The 22,744-nt window shown below is 34.4% G+C and overlaps 1 protein-coding gene across 1 annotated transcript in view; it reads left to right on the top strand.

The window, feature by feature from the left end:
• The window catches only part of GALNTL6 (polypeptide N-acetylgalactosaminyltransferase like 6), a 313,568-nt gene that overhangs the window by 39,931 nt on the left and 250,893 nt on the right, over positions 1 to 22,744 (top strand). The window contains exon 3 of the mRNA XM_085311322.1: positions 2,753 to 2,919. Coding sequence (XP_085167448.1) covers positions 2,753 to 2,919 — 167 coding nt within the window. The remainder of the gene's footprint in view (positions 1 to 2,752; positions 2,920 to 22,744) is intronic.

The following is a 22,744-nucleotide window of genomic DNA, read 5'->3' as shown; positions in this document are numbered from 1 at the left end:
AACAGATGGAGGATTCTGTTTTCACTACTCTGCTGAAGCTCTGCTAACTACTGCTCTAGTACCAACTACTCACGTTAGTAGCCCTACCTTGATATGACATCCCTATTCAGAAAATGTTTTAACGATATAACTAACTTAAATGGATTTCAAACAATCCTTTAAGTGTTAGCTTAAAATAAGCCAAGTATACTGACATAAAATCAGAATAGTAATATTTGTATTGCTTGTATTGGGATTTCAACAAGTAAGCAAGTTCAGCTATTGTGTTTGCTCTTAAGTTTTGATGGTCCTTTTTTATTTCCATCTGTGTGTCTTTGTCTATCTCTTTCCTTTTCCCCAACTGTGTTTTGGAGGCTAGAATTTATATGTAACAGTATATAGTATAAATAAATGACTATAACCTACTGTTAAATTGTGATGGTAAGAGATGAAAGCTGTCTTCTACAGGGTAGTTAAGCTGTGCTTAACTTTAAGGAAGTAAACACTCCTGCTTTTTGTGGAGTAGACATGTTTAAATCAGAGCCTGTAGTTTAATCGATGAACATTTAAAACACCCTAATCATGAAGTATTGTTTTGGTTGGAGGAAAACATACATTTGAAAGCATGAACTTTTAACAGGGCAGGAACCTAAATTCTGAGACCCAATGTAAAAGTCAGATTTGGTGGTTCTCAGAGTGACACTGAGGGTTTTTGTGGGAAAGGGGAAGGGTGGTCAGAGATGGGTTCTCTTGTTGAATAAAAAATAAAACAGTTGCTTATTAAAATGTATATTAGATTTTATTTTTTGGAACTGCTCAAAATAATAAAGCAAGATTAGTTTGAAGTTATGATCAAACTTTATGACAGCACTTCTCCAAATGTGCCTTGTAGAATTCTTGATAATGAACTTAAATAACATTTCCAAAAATTTTTGCTGAGAAAAAATTGATACAGTTGAACGTAAATTTGTATTTCTGGTAGCTTATCTGATCATTTTGCTATTGCTTCTTGGTTTTAAACATAGTTCCCATGAGTAAGATGCAGACACAATGAAATAGTAGCAAAACTAAACCTAGTATTTCAAGATCTGTGGATTTAAGTCAATATTCTTTTTGTATATAAAAGCTGTTATCTTTTCTAATGTTTTTGATATGTGAATCATATATCTACCTAGACTGCTTATTCCACGTTGTTGGCACTTTTAATAAATTGTACTATAAGCTTATGGAGTCTGAACTGCAGAATTTACTCTGACCTACTGATAATGTTTTTTGGGCACAAAGATCTGATTATGACTTCAAAAACTAGCAATAACCGAAAAGAAGTAATGGGAGTGCTTGTAAGCTGTCGTCTTGTAGCCAAGGTATTCAGCGTAATTCCTTAAACAAAGGAATTGTGAAATTTTTTCAAAGGAATTCTATCTACTGGGCACATCTATAAAGATTTATTAAAAGGAATATGAAGAGATTTAGAGAAAGAACTATAAAAATAAAACATTATTTTATTTCTGCTCTTTGCTGTGTTTTGCTGGAGCAGTACTTTGAAAAATAAACAACATTCTGATATATTTGGATTTTTGTGAGTTGTTTTTTTTTTATCCCTAAAAGATGTACTTTGACTATGTGTATTTACTTTCTAAATGACATGAAGAACTTGACAGTTTTTAAATCATATTGATGGGAGCTAAATGCTGAAGAAAATCTTGCTTTTGGGAACAGTGTAAGAATAACATGTCTGTATAGCAGTTGCATTTGTTCTAGTCCAAGCAAACAGTTTACAACAGTAGGTGATACTTGTTTTTTTTTAATTTGCCAGCTGAAACAGCTAATGTTAATATTGGTCTACTTTTGTTGTGCTTCTTCCTATACATGCACACAGGAGAAAATTTTCACGTAATTCTCTTGCTATGTGAAAGTGACACTGTTTATTTTTTGCTCCTAGAACGTTAGAATATGTAGTTACACTTTTTTTAATGTATTTTCTTCAGAATTGTATGTGTTTACAAGCTAACTGTCTTTTTTTTTTCTGGTGTATATGTATTTTCCGTCTGGAAATTGCTTGATTAAAAAGTTTCATTAAGTATAATTCATGCAAATGGCTTGTAACTAAATTCATTGTTGCCCTGTTTTAGGAACAAATGACTAAATCACAAATTTAAATCTTATTTTTAGGAAAGTATTCAAAAGTTTGGGTTTTTTTTAATACTAGTAGCTGTGTAACAGTTAATATTTTCCAAACACTCAACTGTAGTAGCTAGCATAAGTTTTTTTTTTCTTCAGAACATTACGTCAGTGTGATAGCTATGCATAAATTGGTAAATATTGATTTCTAAATGGCATTTATAAAGTGGAAATGCAAACTAAGCTGAAAATATATGTAAATCAACATTATAACCTACAGCCGTATTTGATATGCATAGTTATTTTTCTGAAGTGTTAGTGCTTACCCTGAGAAAAAGATGCAAGCAGCAAACATCTAGGGTTTTTTTTATGCTTAGAAATTGCAAGTCTCTCCCCCTCCCCCTTTCCCTCTCCTCCTCTTTTTTTTTCTTGCTTTTTTTTTTAATTTTACAATTTGTAAAAATTTGTAAAAATTCTACAAATATTTAAAATGAGCTAGTTATTATTGATGATTTTGTTCTGAGTCGTGTGAAAGTGCTGCCTGATTGTGCTGTTGGATTTGATGCCAGAAAATACAATGGCAGAACGGCCCAAGTTTATGCTAGTTCAGCCTCCTCTGTGTTCTTATACATGTGTTTTCTTCTCTCTTCAGCTGTAAGCACAAGGTTTACTTGGAAAAGCTACCAAATACCAGCATAATTATCCCATTTCATAATGAAGGCTGGACTTCACTCTTACGAACAATACACAGTATTATCAACCGCACTCCAGACAGCCTGATAGCAGAAATCATTCTTGTGGATGACTTCAGTGACAGAGGTAAGGCCTGCCAGCTTTTGTTTTAACTTGGATTTACAATGTGACATGGTCTCTACGAATTAAACAGTGGCGAAGGTGAGGAAACCACAGCTCGTGGATTGCTTTTCTTGAGAAGCACTGCTTAGCTGTTAGCTGGACTAAACTGGCACGAGTGGTTGGCTTTTGTGTTGCTTTGCATGAATGCTGAAGTTCATGTCAAAGGGAAGAAAAGATGAGCAGTTTGTTGGCCTTTATTAATATAGTATTTTGAATATATTCTTTCTCAATATTACAACTTCCTAGTTTCAACATTTCTTCCTTAGGTATCGCTTTTCCTCAGAAAATCTGTTAACTTCGATCTTTCTGGATGTAACACACTGGATTTTAATACTGAAATTTCACTGAATTAGGCAGCTTCATATACTGGTACAAAGTAACAATATGCAGGAATGAGACATTTTAGTTTGTTCAGATACTATTCTCTTGAATAGAATGTGGAAAACTGCTTCAGAAGAGTTGATCAAAGTTTACAGTATCTACCTGTAAGAAAATAAAACTGAAATAATTTAATGAACTTTGCTATTGTTTCTTGAGATAGATAAAACTTAGAATCCAATGCTCAGAAGTTGCTTAGGTGGAATTTAAGAGTCTTGGGTAAAATTCAATGATATATATGGATTTTGGTAGTACTTGATTTCTTTCAAGCTTGTGTTCATCTTCTAGGGTTTTTTGGTTGAAACATCAGTTATTATGTGTGTATGTGTGTATTCAGAGTAGATTGATAGACAGCAAAACAGAGAATTGTGCTCTTTGCTAATCTTTTTAGCTAATACCTTTGTCTCACCAAAGAACTTGCAGGAGCAGATTTCTGAGTTACTGTGAGAAGTCCTTAGCTGATTGAGAGGAGTATCAGTGGAGCGCTGCTGCAGTGGAATGTGTGCATGTATGTGAGCAAGATTTTAATTTGTTATTGTGAGAGTTAGGAAGATGAATGGTGCATGCCTGTATATTACCCTTTTGTAACTATATTTTAGTTGTAATATGTCCTTTGGTGAACTTTTTCTTCTACCTGTAATGCAGTTTATGTGAATTCATAAAGAATATACAATTCTGGCCATTCCATGGCTACAGTCTAGTCCATAGGTGAAACTTCCCGAAACAGGAAGTGTAAAGTAGCACAACAACAACCCCTCCATGCCCCTTAGAGGCTAACAGTTTTCTTATAGTAAACAACCTCTCTAAGGTGAAATCTCTAAGTTGGTTTTATGAGATGTCTGACAAATAAAAAAGCATCTTATTCTGAGAGAGCAGTTACTCAGACTGTTTGCTCCATGCTAATCATGCTTTTCTGTATATGATGGTACTGGTGTTTTGTTTTGTTTTAAATGAAGATCTTGCTGACTATTGTTGATACATTGTTAAATGTCTTGCTCTTCTAGAAGGCTTATCTGTGCATCCTGGTTATTAGAAAAAGAATTATTGCTACTTTACAGGGAATATTGTAATTGCTGATACTACTGATCTATTTTTTGCCTTGTAATCTCCCAGCTTCAGTTCTGCTTGCTGAAAGTATTTTGGGAGTAAATATTAATGCCTTTTTTCCTCTAACGTTAGTGTCATCTCTCAAATCTTCCTTATTTCCTATTATAGGAACCTATCTAACTTTTCAGTGGAGCAGTTTTCAGCTGCTTAGCATAACAGTGTTTATTTTGAAAATCTGGAAGAACACTGTTGTCTTATTAACAAGATTTGAGTTGGGCTGGGACTGGAAGCATTGCATACGTTAGAAAGCTTTATCTGCTTTTTGATATTAATAAACTGAAAAGTAGAAGTGCATTTTTGAATGGTTCTCAGTTTTGAACTTGTGCATATCTAGTACCGTATGTTTTGAGAAGAGCTCTAACATATAAGAAAAAACATGCAAGCATGTATACTCTGGATTAAAAAATGAGTTTCAAGTCAGGTAAAATTATTTTGGTGTATCTGAAGAGCATTTAATTTCTGTATTAGAGATGCTTTGAACTGTGTTTACCCAAGTTCTCATCATGTTTTCTTGTGGGATTTTTTTGCTTTTCATTGAGTTGGCCACATGTAGTGATACAATCCACAGATATATTATTTTATGTTGAAAAATATTGACTGATTTCTCCACCCCACCCCCCATTCATTCCCTGTTTATGTTGAAAAATATTGACTGATTTCTCCACCCTCCATTCATTCCCAGTTCATAAAGTAATCTAAAAATAGTTATTGAAGTAGTGCCTTGGTTTGCTGTTATTAATTCTTCATCCTGTACTCACTCTTTCTCCAGACTGATGAGGGCAGAAGACTTCCTGAAGACAATTTAGGCCAAATATTAAATATAATTGGATACATTTTTTGTCAAATCTAATAGAATCTTTACAAGCAAACTTTACTGCAGTGTTGAAGATGTTATCATATAGTGATAAATCCATAGTTGTTTTTTCACTGTATACTTTCTGCATGAAGTTTTATGTGACACATGGTTGACAAATTGCTATTACTTTCTCTTGTGAAATCAGTTATATAGTATTCAAGCAATATTGTTATGTTATACAAATTCTTGGGATACATATTAGAGAGAGAGAACTTTCTAAAAGGAATCTAAACAGCATTCGTATATAGTTGAAAGTGAGAATATAGCATTTGGACAACACTGAATTTATTTTAAAACTAGTAAATAAATGGCCAGTGTTTCCCTCTTGGATATTCTACTTATTCCCTCCTTTCTCTTAACTCTCCCCCCCCGCCAAAGTCTAAGTAGTAGTTGTTACCAAGAGACAGTACTTACAACAAGTAAAGTATATTAGGAAAAGTAGAAACTTGAAAGGGCTGTAAAAGATAGATAAAAATATTGGAGCTTTTCCTATTTTATTTCCTTACCTAATGTAAATAGAAGTACTGAAATGTTCATAAGAGCTTTTGATAACAGATGATAAAAATGTTTTAGTGCACAGCAAATTGTTCAGTGTTTAGCTAGTTTGTCTGTAAAATTATTTGTGTGATTCATCTTATTCACATTCACTCCTTCAGCTTTTGTGACCAGAACCAAAACATTGGATAGTTCATATATAACATAAGCCATAAGTTAAGATATTTAGATGTTAAAAAATTGAAAGGACAGGTATTAAGAGGAGGGAGTAAACAAGTGATTATAAAATACAACTGTGTAGTGCTTGGCCATGAAGAAATTTAATGTCAGTAAGTGCATGGATTACAAATAAATAAATAAATCTCTGACAATCAGAAGGGGGAAACCTGTATTTCAACATAGGTACCCAAGGCTGGAAAATCTTCTTATGCATGTCATGTATATAGAATGATGAAAGAATGTGAGCAAAGTTTTGATGGGATTAGTGGAATTATTTCTAATTTTTGTTTCAACAGAAGCAAACTTTGATTTTTAATAGCTGTAAATTGAAATGCTAAATGCTAGTGTATTGGCAAGATGAAAGGGAACTGAATCTGTAGTTTACAGGAGCTGTTCAACATACAAAACAAGGGAGAAGCAAGTATTTGACTTCTACCTGATTCACCCTGGAAAGTTATTGACAAACTGTGCTGTGTTCTGGCTGAGACGTAGAATTAAGAATGTTTCGCCAGCTTTCAGCTGATTTTTGAAGTTTTGAGGCTTCAGACTTCCACTGACATTGTATAGTTCGGCGTCCGAGTGCCGTAGTTTTCCCACAAAAGGTCAATGATATACGTACCTTTGTGTTTTAAAGTGTACAAAACATTTCTGATTCTTTTTCAGAAGAAGCTCTGTTTTCTGCAACGTGGCTCATTTCATGCTTGGGGTATTGCGCTATCCCATATCAGATACCGTATGCTTTGCACCAGATCGTCATTCTATCAACAGCCCAGATTAATAACATGCAGATCAGTTTGCAAAAGCAAACTGTGATTGATCAGAGCTTAGTTTAGTTATTCAGGATGTTTCAATGCCAGTTACGCTCCTCGTTTTATGTGAGTGTGGAGGGAGACCTGATCTACAGCCCGAGAGTTGCAATTACCCTAAATAACCTACTGAAGTTTCTTTGCCTTATACAGGATACCTGATTTTATCTGTACTTCTGCAGATGATATTGCATACAATGGTGGTATGGGATGGTAAGGGATTTTGCTCTAAAGGCAAAGCAGGTCTCTCTGAGTTTCAGATAACATGCATTTTTGAGTAGGAAGTTATACAAGTTGTTGCAAGGAAGATTAGATTCTAAGTATTTGCTTGCAGACAGCTGGCTTATTTAACATGTCACTTGTGATTTTGGTTTATGGATGCTTGGCTTCAGATCATGTGAATATAACTTTTTTTTTTTTGATGCAATGAAAGTGAGGTTATATTGTAATAATGACTGTCTTGTTATGGGAAAACTCAGCTATAGAATATTCTCTGATATGGTGGATGTTTTCTACTCCAGAAAATGGCCATTGGTGTCAGAATATACAACATTTTTTAAAAGAAATTGGAAGAGGATGTTTTAATATTGTGAAAGTCAACCTGTACCAAAGAACACTTCAGAAATCATCTGCCCTGCAGTAGGATGAACCGTAGCAGTTGATGAGCAAGAGAAAGGAATGAGATGAATTCGGTCACCTTGACTAGTTGAATACTCAAGTAAAATAATTCCACTGAACAATTAAGGCTAATTCTTTTTTATGATTACAGATGAAAATAATTTGTTAGTGTTGCACATCATATGTTAGTATGCACACATTAGTACTTATAAACAGTACTTTTAATTGTCAAGCGTGTTGCAATATACAGTAGTCTTTTGGAGAACGCTAGTTGTTTGGTACGGACCAGAGACACCTGCTTCATTTAGAATAGTTGAAGAAGAAGGGCTAAGCATTGAACACTGAATTTCAAACATGCTTGTTATGATAGAAGGCTCAAATCATACTATCTTTTTCAATAGTTCATTTTGTATCTCTCATTTGCAAGAGAATTGAGAAATGGCCAATATTAGTCCTATACAAACACCACAATCCAAGTGCATGTTACAGTTTTTTCTCAAGCAAGCTGCTGGGTGTTGTGAATACAAAGAAAAGCCAGGTAATAGGAAAATAAATGCTAATACAAGTATTTGGGTAAAAGTTTCTGCTTGATTTAATTCTGAAATAGTTGAGGTGGCTTTTTTCTTTTTGTTGAGGTACAAACTGTGAGGGTCTGTGTAGAACTGCAATGAAAACTAGCAGTTAAGCAAGTGTAGGCTTTTAAAGATGGGATTCATCTGTTTATCCAGAAATACAGTTGCACCAGTTTGAAAGCCTTGTTATCAATACACCTGGTTTACTGGGGTAAATTTCCAAGCAACAGAAAGTGCTAGGCCAGATCCTGCCAAATGTAAAGTAACTAGTGACAGGGGAACCTGGAAGTGACTTGCACACTGCAACCCTGTGGCAGCAGTGTAAAATGAGCCTTCTGTAGTAGTAAGTCTGCAGATGCATCTTGCTGCATAAGGGCACTCTGTGTTTACCATCCATGTCATCTCAAAATGTCCCTGGGGTATACCGTGGACAGAAGGGAGATTGCTGAGAAGAGGCAATACAACCTCTGGCAGACCAACATAATATTTGCCTCTGAAACTAGGATTAAGGATTAATGAGCTCCTATGAATAAGGCTGCTGAGAGACCCAATCGATTGCAATATGATTCCTACAGAAGATTTCATGTCTACAGAGGGGATATACAAGTGAATCTGTGTAGTACAAAAGTCACCCAGATGTAGATGCCAGCATCTTAGATATTTGAAAATAATACTCTTAAGAGTACTAACATTGGTAACTGGTATCTTGAAAACGTCTGTCAGGATAAGTGTTCTTATTAACCATAGTGTTGATGGGTGCTTTCAGTACTAGCCCTAAGTCACGTAGAGATTATGTGTAAGGAAGTTATGAATCTAGATAGCTGTTAGTTGAACAGCTATACCTGCAACACTTAGCTTTACCAACTGGGAAACCTTGGTACAAGTCATGTAACTATATAAAGGCAAAGATAAATTTGCAATGGTCTCACCCCTGCTTACTGAAACACAGTAATCCCGGGAACCAAGACTGACCCCAGCCACTTCAGTTGGGTTGTTCATATTGCTGAGAGGGTAAGCAAGCCCCTACAGGAGCAGGGATTAACGCTGCAAGGGTTTGAAGTGATACAAATCCTAACATAGGCATATTACTACTTCATGTGCACTATGTCAGAAGTATTTTCTTATTGATTGCTATGTAGAATTTATAATTATAGGTTGTCCTAATTCATTTTTGTTGTTCTGCTATTGAAATCTAGAAAAAGCATATTGTTCCATTTGAAGTTTGTGTTTTGGGGCCTTACTTCATAAGAATGTCAAAAAATGCTATTAAGAAACAAGAAACGCTTCTCGGAGAAGGAAAGTGATACCATTTTCTAGCAAAGGGATCTGTCCAAGAGATAATGTTGACTGACCCTGATATAAGGTTAATGGTCTTTTTATCCAAAGCTGATAAAACAACAGTTTGTCACTATATTTTAGAAACAAATACAAGGTAAAAGGACAAATAGAAAATGAGACAAACTCAATTTAAAGATTTCTAAATTGACCAGATTTCTAACCAATGATTCACATCTTTATACTTCGGGTAGTGAACTGTAAAATGCCTCTGTCATTTCCTGATAAACTCATACAAACGTTATTTGGATTTCATTAGATGTGACTGCCACTTGGCCATCCTTCTAGTCAAAATACAGTGGGTACATTAAGTGTAACAAATACTATTTAAGGGAGTATCTGAGTAACAGCTAGAATAAACTGATTTTTCTTTATAATACCAAATCTTCTGTTCTTCATTGTCCTTCCTCAATCTTGATTATTTAATATTACGATTTCTGTTATGAATTTTTCTTCTGAGATGAAGACTGCAGGCTTTTACCTGCAGTTATTGAATGACCCTTGCAATAGCAGTTTCATAACCCAAGGCGTTGTGTCTTGATGTAATGACTTCACCTATGGGTAAAGAAACGGTTACCCTGAGGATGAGGGTTTAGCTCAGAAGAATAATGGTCATCTTGAAAGCACCTGCGGCCTTCCTCAAAATGCTTTTCATTTGCTGTAGTGAAAAAACGCTGCTATATTGTGAAAAAGGGGGAAGTGGGAACAATTTCAAATAATTGAAATTGCACACTTCACTTGCACTAAATTGGTTGCGAATGTGGCTGCGATGGGAGAAATTCAGGAGTAATGCCCCTGCCAATGTTGCCTTCACTCAGGCAACTGAAATACAACTTGAATGTAAAATGAAAACTCCAGTCATGCAATATTAATATGGAAACGAATTCTTGCTCTTAATACAGTTCCTCGAATTGGTTACAATAGATGAGCGATTTCACTTTTGAGTGCTTGAGCAGTCAGAATATTGGAGGCTGTGTTTCAACAAACTCTGTGGTGCTGAGTCTTTCTTGACTTGCTGCTTCCCCCTGTGAAGTGTTTGCTGGATACGCATCATGTTGATAACTACGAGCTGCATTCATTTCTGGTCTGAACATACAAAGGATTTTCAGGATGTGAACAAGGTGGTACTAATGGGCAGCCTGTACTTAGCAATTGTGTCCTTTTTGTATTGACTTCTAAAAATGTTTATGCCATACTTGTATGGAGTGTTGTTTATCAGATACCTGCTTGAGACTTTGAAGAGGATTCTGGAAGAAATCAGCATATTTGCTTTGGGTTGTCTTAGAACAGTGGAAGCATAATCTCTCACATAGTAAACTACGTGCATTCTAAATTTTTTCCTTTTTTTAATTCTACTGTGCAGTTTGGCTTTGAATTACATTTCTATAGGGTTAAAATAAATTATGGCTAAAATTAAATTATTTTCAACTTTCTCATGTGAAATACTGTAGATTCTATCCTATCAACAGCAAAGAAAATTTCTAAACTTGAGTAAAAGTTGGTTTCTACACCAGTTTCTCTCTGAAGCATCAGCTGTTTGCTTTCCACTCCAAAAAGCACGATTATATTACAGTGATACATTAAACAGCTTGACAAGAAGCTTGAACAATTAGCTCACGGTTACCTTCTTCAACTATCATAATTAATGAACTATGGAGAAGATGCACATTATTTGCTGAAGAATTAGAGAATTTACAATCTCTTCACAATTCTCTGCATTCCTTCCTATATTCCTTCCTCACTTTAACTGTTATAAGCATAAAGCAAATGCTTTTACTTTCTTTTTTTTTAATTATAAAAATAGTATAGAAGTTGAGGTTGTGAATGGGTAATCTTGGGAAACTCACTGGTTTTTAGAGATGCTTAGCTAAGTTTCCAAATTTATTAGTTTATACAACTTTGAGTGGTGTAATGGACATGTCAATTAACTTTTATGTCTCTGACTGACGTCTCTCCCCCGAATAGAGTGGCATTCAGCATGAAAACTTTCAGTTAGATGATATGGGGTAGTAATTTAAGTCCTTTGTTTTGGAGCTCTTAGATACATTCTGTCTTAACTTCTGCTCAAATTTTCCTTTTGGGGTAAGTCTTTCATATTTGATGTCAGCAATACAGGTCTGAGCTGTGTGCTATTGCAATTGTATAGTACTACTTTCATAAATTATTCAAATATTTTTTGCCCTACTATCCACCTAGAAATTTCTTTCAGAACATAAGTTCTTTGGTAGTTGNTTAATTTAAATTTATTCATGATTTTTTTTCATATCCTAATTATTGTTGTTTCAATGTTATCCTTGGTTTAAATAATCCATTTATCTTATTGTATTCAGAAAAGACTAACAGCTTTCAGTTTACAAAGTTAAATGCAGTTGTTTGATGTAATAGACTTTTACATTAACCTCCTAGAAGTCTTTCCAAAGATGGTAGTTTGTTATCGTCTTAGAGTTTTAATAGCTATCCTGACTTTGCTTCAGACATGGAATAAAACAGAAAATATTTTCAGCTTCCATTAAAGCACTGGTTTGTGCTAGTTCTATCAAAAAAAAATCCTACACATAAAATATTATCTGTCTGAATATTAAAAGAGCTGCAATTCATTTGTATTCATTTAATTTCAGTGCTTTTCTGTTGGGATAACACAGTACATAATTTGACAACATTTTGTTTTCTGATGATTCTTTCCTGGCTAATGGCAAGCAGTTCCACCATCATCTGTATTTATTTAAATTATTTATCTTGCATAAATGAAGGCCCTATTGCCAAAAGCATCTATTTTGTTTAGTATCTTATGTGTTTATGCAGATTTTTATTTTGTGCAGTCAAAAATCAGATTGTACTTATGCATGTTTGTTTATTGCTCTGTGCATCTTGGATGTATCACAGGAGACATTAATGATGTATGGAATTGTCTAGTTACAAATCTTCATGTACAACAATACAATTATTTTGATTAGCTAGAAAAAGAATAGTTTACTCTCAGAAATCGCGGTCCAAACATTTCAGTCAACTTTGGGGGCTTTTTTTTGTGTGCTGCTTTCCTAAATTAAGCTTATGCATCTTTGAGGCAGATGGGCAATTTTATGAAATTTATAAATGGCTGAATGCTTTAATGGATCTGTCATGCATAGTTTGTTTTTTAAATGTTACTGATTTGTGCACAAAACATAAATAACTTGTATCTAGCAATTATAAATGTTTTATTTTAGGAGGATTGGATCTAGCTCTCCAAACATAGGCGGAAGGTTTTGGTGAAGAACAGAAGGCTAAAAGGAAAAATGATCATTTGTGTGCATGCTAGAGACTTTGTAACGCCCCTCTTCTCCCTCCCCCCCCCAAACACACACACACACACACACACACACACACACACACACACACACACTAGCTGCAAAGATTTTTGCTTGGGATAGTGATTTGCCTCCCACTCTCTTTTTATCCTTTTGTATGCTTATGCATTCTGAGATTACGTGTTTCAGTCTTTCCAGCTTCATGCCGCTACTGCATAATTTCACTGAGACAAGGCCAGCGTACAGAGGCGTACAACTCTCTTGATTTCTTTTATGGTCAGTGAATTAGCAGCCTTTGTTCACCTGCTGTAAGAACCCCTATCTCCTTCCCACACACAAGTTCAGTACACAGGAAATAACCATTACGAAAAATGATTCAAACCTGACATGAACTAAGAGTGAAAAGAAAATTCGTGTATCTGTCTCCAAAGAAGAAAAAAACCCTGCCAAATGTTTATAAAAAGCTAATTTATCATTTAAAGCCTGTTTGAAGGTAAATTTCCAATTTATTGCTACTGTTTTGTTCTATATTATAACTCACTGGAAAAGCCACCACCCAAGCCAAAGAAAGCCCAGATTCCTGTGTTGTCTTAGCAAAGCAGTGTGTCACAACATGGAAACACAATATGAAAATATGAGTACACAGTATGGAAAACTTTGACCGTTTAGAACAGGTAATGAACAGGTAATGATTAGGAATTTTGCTCTTGTATGATGGCCAGTCTGACCTAACTACACAAAATGAAGAGAACGTTTCTGATTACACCTATAAAACATACTGCAAGTATGTGCACAGCATGAAAGGAAATTAAAGGAAATCCATAGAAGGAAATAATATTTTATAGACTAACGATCATTTAAATCATCAAGCTGATTCAACCATTCTATCTTCTACTCTCCTACAGCCCCTGCAGAAAAGGGGCTATGTGAATGCACCCCAGTCTACTCTGAATAAATTCTGATGTGAAACTATGAAGAGCTGATACAGGAAATTGGACAGGACAACCTCCAATTTATGAAGACTGTGATAAGCATTTGAGTTTTGCTCATTATTAATAAAACTTAAATCCACAAGAGGATATGTGGCTAAGGTCACTTTTGCCCTTCATTTGAAGGAACACAGCTACTTTAGAAAACAATGCCCATGTTCTTTGCAAAATGGTGTTTGTACACAGTTAACAAAATAGCAAACTCCTTATAGTGTTAACTTTAGCCAGCATAGGGTGCTAAACCCCCAAGCATGGGTTTACTGTGTTAACTCTATTTCTGCCTGACTTAATCACAGAAGAGACCTAGGCGAGTAGTACTTAGATGTTTGCAAAGGTGGAAAATCTTGATACTTTTAAGAGGGTTTTCACACACGTGCAAGCGCATGGCCTGCCCGTGGATTTTTCTGATGTGGTTTAGCTGCAGCTATGCCAACTGAAATGATTGTCCATTCGATCCTTCTCTTTTTGAAAAGGCTAAGACTTGATTGCTGATGCTCTTTTTGTTGAAAAATTTCTAGACTGGTCAGCCAATAATCCTTTACCATTGCCTATGGGGAAGACAATCGGTACAATGCCTTTTGAGATATCATATGTATCCAGTAATCTTAGGCCAAAGTACAATTAAAATTTTCTTTCTGAAGGAAGAAGTAAAATTGTATGTTTTCCTATTTAAAAGTTTTGCATAGGGCATTATCCTTCAGATTGCGTATCAATACTGACATTGGAAAAGGTGTTAAAGGAGAATTAACAAGACATAAGATTTCTAACTTCCACTAATGTGGATGTGTAGTCACTGTTTTTGCTGAAACTCTGCCAAATGGCTGTAAGTAACTTTCCTTTGCCTTTTGTAGCCTTTGCTGTATTTGCGATACAGTATTTTTATTTGAAAAGGAAAATAGACTTACATTTAAGATAATTTTGTAAATATTTCAACTTCACAAAGTTTCTTTTAAACAGTATATTATGCAGTTCTAATGGAAAGTGATGGTGCTTTAAAGCAACTTTCAAATGTAGATGATTCTTTTCTTTTAAATGGGGATTGAAAAAAGTATACTTAAATTAAGCTGCTATAATCTCCCAGTCTATTCCGTAGAATAATTCCAGGCATGTAGAAAGAAAGAGGTATAGTGTGCAAACAAATGCAATGATATTAGTGTCCTTTAACACTACAAAATAATTCAGTACTGATGTTAGTTTTACTCTTCTTTGAGTGGTTTGATTTAATGCCTATAAGCAAGAAAGCAAAGCTAACTTACGCTAATGAATTGAAAGATGAAAATGATCCAAAGTTATATTTGGATCCTAAACTATTGTTTTCTCTGGATATATCTGAGAACACTAAGTAAAATGCTTACTCCTTACTTGCAGACCTCCTTGTTCCATTTTTGTATTGGCAGTTATTAATCATAGAAAATAGATTTTATACTACAAACTATTATAATGTGAACAAGGCATTGAAGAGTGATACAACATTAATTAAAATATATGCATCTAGTCAATGTATTATTAACAGGAACTTAATATTCTTTTTTGACTTATTCCTTGTTTTTTGCCTTTAGAAGAGAGTTGAACATGTTCTTAACCAATGAGTGACAATCTAATTGTCAACTGTAAATTTTAAGGGCATAAAATACAAAATGGATTGATAGTGCCTTGTACACTGGAGCCTTTTATTATTTATTTGGTGTGAACTCATGTAGTACATGTGATTAATTTTTGAAGGCTGTTGACAACTATTACTTTTGAGTGGAATGTATTATTTCTGTAGAGTCTTGTAAGGATTGCTAATTGAAGTAGTTTAAATTGACTTTAGAGCTTCAGCAGGAGCCATGAGCTCATTTCTTGTTCTCCTTTTCTACATTCCCCCTCTGCCTCTTTCCTCCTCATCTTTACTTGTTTTCTATTTCAACTTTTTTTTTCTTGTTGGAATGGACAACTGTTGCAGCTACCAGAAATTATATATCGTTCTGAAAAGAATATGATCTGATCATGAATGAAAGTAAAATAACTGTGGTTATAAAAAATATAATTTACCCAGGCTTTTTTTTCTTCTTTAGTGGGCAGGAAGAATTCGTGAGCCCTTCAGATAGGTATGAAATTCAGTAAACTGTATGCAAATATCAAATAGTTAACTATTTGAGCTCATTTGTTGGCCATGTTTTCCAGCCTTCATTTTGGATAAGGACAATTGCTTTCCAATCTGTTGTAATGATTTTTGTTCTGTTTGGGTATTTTCAGAATTCATGCAAAGCCCATTAGAAGGGATATGCTTGTCCCAGTTGCAAAACAGTTATGTTGACTGAAAAATCTGTGCTTTCATCTTGTTTAGGTTATCTAAGCTTTGCAAAACCTGAGTTGAGTTTTAGCCACCTAGCATGCCTAAGAAGTATTAAAAACCAAAACAAAACACAGAATGCTATGCTATAGTATCCAATCTTGAAAAATATATGACATAGTAATTTGTTGTTTTCCTTCATCAGGGTGGTGTTTTATTTCAGCTGTTTGTTAACTAGGCCCATAGGCTGGAGCCACCTTTTATCCTGACGCGTTGGCTGCCTCATGTTCTCTCTGTGAGATGAGCGTGGTAACTTATGTGACACTCGTGCGTTGTGTGTTACTGCATGGACTGTGAGGCAAGTCAGGAGTACCTTACCTAACTGCATACTAGTCCATATGAAATAACTTGTAACTTTAAGTTACTATTTTTTTAACTGACAGTCTAGCCTCTCAGTACTGTTATAACCTGTGCTACAGATTATACATGTTTTTTTTGGTAATCAGTCCTTATAGATATAAAGCCTCTTGAGCAGGTACGTCTTCTTGTTTTAGGAATATGTATACAAAAGACAGACTAGGTAGCAGAACCCTGCAGATAACGTTATATCACCATATTTGTATGACAGATAAGTAGCAAAGTAGAAATAGAAACTGTTTCCTGACTTCACTCTTCTTCTTTGGACCATCAGGCCAAAAGTAGAGTTCTGATGCAATTTTTCTGAGACTTTGAGGTATGTTTGTTATCCTATCTTTCTGCATAGGTTACATTTTAAGATGAACCAGCAATGTTGTTTTCTTTTTTTTTTTTTAATTTATTTTTTTTTTTATTTCTCAGCAGAGTACTAACTAGGTGTCTAAAGGGTATTGATCATACATAGAAAGGCCAGTTCCTATTTCATATAAAGATAAAAGCAGGTTTTCTGATATTATTTATATACAAATACAACATATAACTGCAATTCTTCCTATGTGTTTTAGGTATCTGAACAGATGCTTAGAGTTTTCGATTGCACTAATGTTTCTAATTAGTATGTGATATGTAATATCTCTTATCCATCTTTAACAGATTTGTGAGCGTAAATGAAATTATTTACGCATTAGATATAAATATAAAATGACCAAATCAAGAACTATGAGCAATTCTGGTGGTTTGACAGTAGCATTCTTATTTATGTAATCAATTGTTTTATCCAAAAATACACTGTAAAGCATATTATATAGCACTTTCTAAATCGTTCAAAGAGTATCTTGCTATAGTAAGATTCTGATCAGGTGGTTAAATACAACTTCGTGGATTGTTGCCCTTTTTTAAATTCAAACCAAACAATTTTAGAAGTATTACGTATGGAAAAAATAATAGACTTATAGAAATTCTGTTCCTCAATTATTCTTTTATTAGTTTATCCATGTGTAAAATAAGAAAGATGTTTAGTGTTTATATATACATATCTTTGAGTAAGAATAAGTTGTTCTAAAGTTCCAGAAATTATTATGCCTCCTCTTTTCCTTCCCAGTTTTTACCTTTAATTTGGTTACAGAAATGCACTGTGTGAAGAATTACATTAAAGCTTTTGTAACCAACAAACTTACTTTTTACGCAGCTTCAAAAGGTATGTTGTTGAAATGGGCATTTTGCATTTTCTTTCATGTTTAAATAGAACTAAATTGTTTCAGGACAGAGGTCTGTTCCTCTGAACAGGAGTTAACAGCTCTTTCACTATTTCTCAGGAAAGTAAGTGATCATTTGTTGGCTGGTATGCAGAATTTGCCAAATACAGGGAACCTAGTATTTTTGTGAATATTGCAAATGTTCAAACATGTAGAGGGAAATGAATTAATGTGACTAATAATAATGATGACCTGCAAATCTGATTTTCATTCTTTGAAAGACTCAAAGTTCAGGGGCTAATTAAAATACTTAGATTAAGCCATGGCAAATCAAAGAGAAGCAAAATGATTCATTTCTAGGTCTCTGATGAAGTAGTTTGGGAAGCTATAAAAAGACATTCTTTGCTCTTTTCCAGCATGACTTTAGGGGACCAGCAGTTGTCAAGGAAAATTGAAATAGTGATTGATGTGTTAAGGTAAAAAGTCAATGATGTAACCTTGTCCCAGAAGGCATGTTGTTCCGTGGTATATTGGCTGCTTGATAAAGAAGGGCTGAGAATAGAGTGATTATGTATGAGGAAGGGTAACCTAGAAGAATTAGCCAAGAGAATATAGTAGTCGTGTAGACAGATTCTCTTATAAACTGAACCAAAAAATCTCTAATCTATACAAGTTATAATAATGAAAAGCAAACAACCTTAGAGTAAAACATAAATGAGAAATTTATCATATGGAAATGATGAAAAATAATCTGTCTTTGTATTTATTTATTGCAACAGAAACACAGGTTTCCAACTGTATGTGGATCTGTGTTAATGCTTGTCATTTAATGTTGGAGTACTTTGTAGCGCACGTGATTGGATCTGATGGTGCATATAGAGTAGATCTTCAAAAAGCCGTAAGATTTCATACTGTTTACCTATTTCTAATGAAAAGTATCATTTGGGTTCTAATTTCAGAATTCAGGTGAACGATATTCTGGGGATACACAGTTATGTAATGCAGCTACACCTCTATACTCTGAGTTTTTAGAACTATGTGACTGTCTTTGGAAGTTTATTTGAAAAAAATCTCTTTTTTATTTAGAGAAAATGAATAGTCATATTGACTCTTGTATAACACTTAATGTGATTTATTTATAACACTTAATGTGATTTATTTCTGCTCACACTGGTGAGACCTATGTTTTTAAAGCTAATTTTGTCTGCAAACTGGAGAGGTATAGGTGCTTTTGATAAATTGTGATTCCTGTCTAAAGAATATAACTAAGCACTTTGACTCCTGCTGATTTAGGAAAGGTAAGCAGAATCTGAGTTTGTGCATAACCTTCTGTACTAAGCAAAATTTAAAGGAAAATTTAAAATTAAATGTAATTAACTTCTGGGAAACAGCTATTCAGAATTTGTCAGATGTTTCAAGTCATCTCTTTTCAGATGAACAATCTACCTTAATCCTGTTTCAATTTTATAAGTTGTATTTAAGGTCTATTTTGATCTTTTCCCTCTATTTTTTACATATTGGATATCTATAAATATAGTAAACTCTGAAGTTTTTTTTGCCTGCCTAATATTTTGATACTTTGCAGTAAACTTGCTTTGCCAGAATCACCTATCTGATTTTGTCGTTTTTCCAATGATGTTTCAGCAGGGAAACCAATATCATCTTATCTAATTGAGCAGGATGAAATTAACTTCCTTAACATTTGTGTTGTTTATTGTAACATTCTCATAGTAGGGAAATCATATCATTCACTACTTTGCCCAGAAGTATCTCAAGCCAGCCGGAATGCTAAGCCAGCAGATAAGATTACGCATTTGAGAAGCTTCATGCCGAATGGATATCGCTGCTGTTGGTATCCAGTGATACTCCACAGGCACAGAACATCTTCTGTTAACATCTTATTGTTAACTTAGTGTGAACAGGGAAACAGAGATTTGCTGTGGGAACGTTCCCAGGTGATCTTCAAGATTTGCATACATTTATGTTTGTTCTATGTTTTAAACTTACACACTGTTCCCTAGCGCTCTGATAAGATCTCTTGCCTTGCCAGCAGATTATAGCACAGCACGTGTTAATGACTGCAACATTTGAAGGGAAAGACAAATGTTTGTTGGCTGTGGGATTCAATGAAAACAAGATGTGTGCAAAGTGCAGTGTACTCTAGTGGCACTATACAAATAATGAATAATAAACAAAGCTTATATCGTTTTGCACAATTTGTTGGAAAAGGTTATTTTTTTTCTGTTACATGTATGTTTTATAACTATCAAATACCTACTGACTTGGGAATATGACTATTATTTCTGTGTATTTCTCCATTCCTTTTGTTTTAGTGGCCACTGCAGTTTTAGTTTCTTTTAAAGTGATCTGAGTTCCATAGAGGTTTGCAACATTTAAGAAAGATGTTTTGGGTAGGCAGGCCTCAAATAGAAATAGGTCACTGCAGCAATAAGGTAGGACATACATTTTTTCTAAAGCCTGCAGTCAGCATGTAAGTTTAAGTTTACCATGAGTGCAGCTATACTGCTGTTGTGGTACCTTATTTAAGTATCATGTATTGGAAAAAAAATTACCAATATTAATACTTTTATACTGCCCTCAGTATAAAGTAGTAAAATCTTTCTAAACGGGTTTACTTAAATGTTCAATACAGCATAAACACTTGAGCTAAGTCATGTTAGACTAGTGAACCTTAACTGTAGACAGTTAACCCACTAGGTCTAGTTAACCCACTGAAGTGGGAAGCAAGTTGCTTCCATACTTTGGCAGAGTATTGGTATTATATCCCCAATATGCAATTTTAGATTGTGTCTAGTCCCAGCGTATACAGTCAGACTTGAAAAGTATACAATAGTTCATTAAAATTGTAGATTACAATTTTACAAAGGAATAAAACAGTAAAAAAATTGATCATAGAACTGTAGTTGAGCACTAAGATTTTTTAATAGAATAAATTATTAAAATACGAGTTTATTTTTCCATGAAGTAAATGTTACAGAAGAACGACACTTTAGGATGTGAATACACCAGTATGGTAGGATAGCAAGCTATATTTTAAAGTAAGTAAGTAAATGAAAGGTCGTCTTCCACTTGGTGCCCTTCATCTTCAAAAATACTATTAATGTTTACTCACTTGTTATGAAGGTTTACTTAACTTTACATGAGTTATTCTGAAGAGTTGTGTATTGTAAATAGAATGTAAAAGGGGGGTGGTGGAGCAGGTCGAGTGGAATAAATTATTTGCATTAGAAGAGGAAGAGATGGACCAATTATTTTGAATATGCCCGTTTTCCCTCATGTCTCAACAAGTGCTTCTCCACAGTCTCAGATGAATTCCCCTTGCCCCCAGCACTTCCTTGGATTTCTTTTTTGATGTTGAAAGACTGCTTGGTCTGGGACTGTTGTGATTATGGACTCTCACATTTTTAGTAACAGACACAAATTGCTCCCAGGGTGACAGTAAATTATTAGGGTGTTTTTGGTGTTCCTAATTGCTGCTTTTACAGCTTTTGTGCCAAGTTGTCAGGTGTGATTTAAGCTGACTCTAGGTCATGACTGGAGCAAGAAAAGCCGATGAAAAACTAAAGGACAAAAAGACAGAACAAATTCCTGATAGTATGATTACCTGTCAAAACATTATGATTACTTAAAATACCTTTTTAACATTTAAGAGTCATACTTTCATGGCAATTAATTATATTTAGCATGTATCATTTTATGAAATACATTTTAATGTATAATTTATTACTATTTAAAACATTGAAAAAAAAACTATATGGTACACTGCTCATCCATCAGGCAACTATTACATTGTAGATTGCAAATCAAGTATAATTTCTTCATTAAATATGGTCACATGTCTGGTTTGTGCTGCTAGATGGATCATCAGTGAACAACCCATTTGCCTTGTTTGATTCAAGCTGTTCAGATACAGGGGTCTTTTGCTGTTAACTTTGAGAAAAGAAATAGAATAGTTGTTATTTCTTTTGCAGTTTCTAAAGTTTTGCCCTTTTATTCAAGGGTCTTCTCACATTGCTTACTTGTTTTGTTTTTGTAATAATTCTGTGATGTTGTGAAAATGAAACACCAGGGACGTCTGACCTGTCCAAATTGTATAGGAAAAGAAACTAAACTTTGGAAAAAAACACAAATTCTGTTCCTTGCCATCTTTATAATAATGTTGCTGTTTAAGAGAGAGTCGTTAGCTTGTATACGTTCCATAGACGTTGAGATTGCTTAGCAGATAATGTAAGAGAAATTAAAACAGACCATCTACTTTAGGTTCTGAATTCAGCAAGTATGTGGGCACAGATGTCTTGACTGCCTTCTGACCCAGCTGAGCTTAACTGTGCTCACCTTTCAGAAGTGATTATTATTCTAGGCATTAACTCAGACTTGGCTTTTAATATTTCTTAAGACAGTATGTACTTTCTAAAACTGAAAGCACAGTATCTACATTCGCTGTATACTTGGGAGGCGTTCTTTGCCATAGATGGCTCTTGACTATTAATAACAGCAACAAAATTCTTTCAGTCGTACCAGAAATTCTGACATAATCTAAATTTCCAATATTTTATAAATAAATATCTCTAAGAGATAACATTTTCAATTACCTTCTCAAAAAGTTATCTTAGATGCACTGCAATGTCTTGCAAGTAAACAGATGCAAGCACTGTAGGAGTATGATATAGTAGCAAAGTAAATAAATGCTAATAACCGTCTTAGGATGATGTTTCTTAAATTGTCTTTTTATTCTGTTAAAAGATCCTGTTATTGGTTGCAAGCTCTGTGAAGCAAGAACTATTATCATTGTATATACCTACAGTGATAAGCTTAGCATGATTCTGATCTCAGCTGATACCTGTAGGAATTGCTATAAAGCATATGAAATACAGAGAAATGACACAATTAATATTGTGTCATTTAAAGATAACCAGTACAGATAGTTTGAATATTAAAAAATGCTTTGGTCTGAATCGAGCTTGCCATTATAAGAGGCACTTACTGATTTTCTGTTCATGACTTAATTTTTTCCCCAATATATGTGACAGGTGGTACCTTCTTGGAAATGCATGTTTTTCCACAGAACTAGCTTGTAAAATTTTCTAACACTGAAAATTCGGAAAATGATAGCATTTCAGGTACTAAAATGGTTAACAGTTCCGGTTTTATGCTAATATGCGCTATTAACCCCGTGTTACTAGCTTTCTTCATAGAACTTTCCATGTAGAGTACGAATATC

This window comes from Rhea americana, unplaced genomic scaffold, assembly GCF_003343005.1.
Source record: "Rhea americana isolate MKP2758 unplaced genomic scaffold, rheAme1 scaffold_34, whole genome shotgun sequence".
Classification (NCBI taxonomy): domain Eukaryota; kingdom Metazoa; phylum Chordata; class Aves; order Rheiformes; family Rheidae; genus Rhea; species Rhea americana.
Note: the sequence above shows the minus strand (reverse complement) of the source record. Positions and strands in the feature narration are given on the sequence as shown.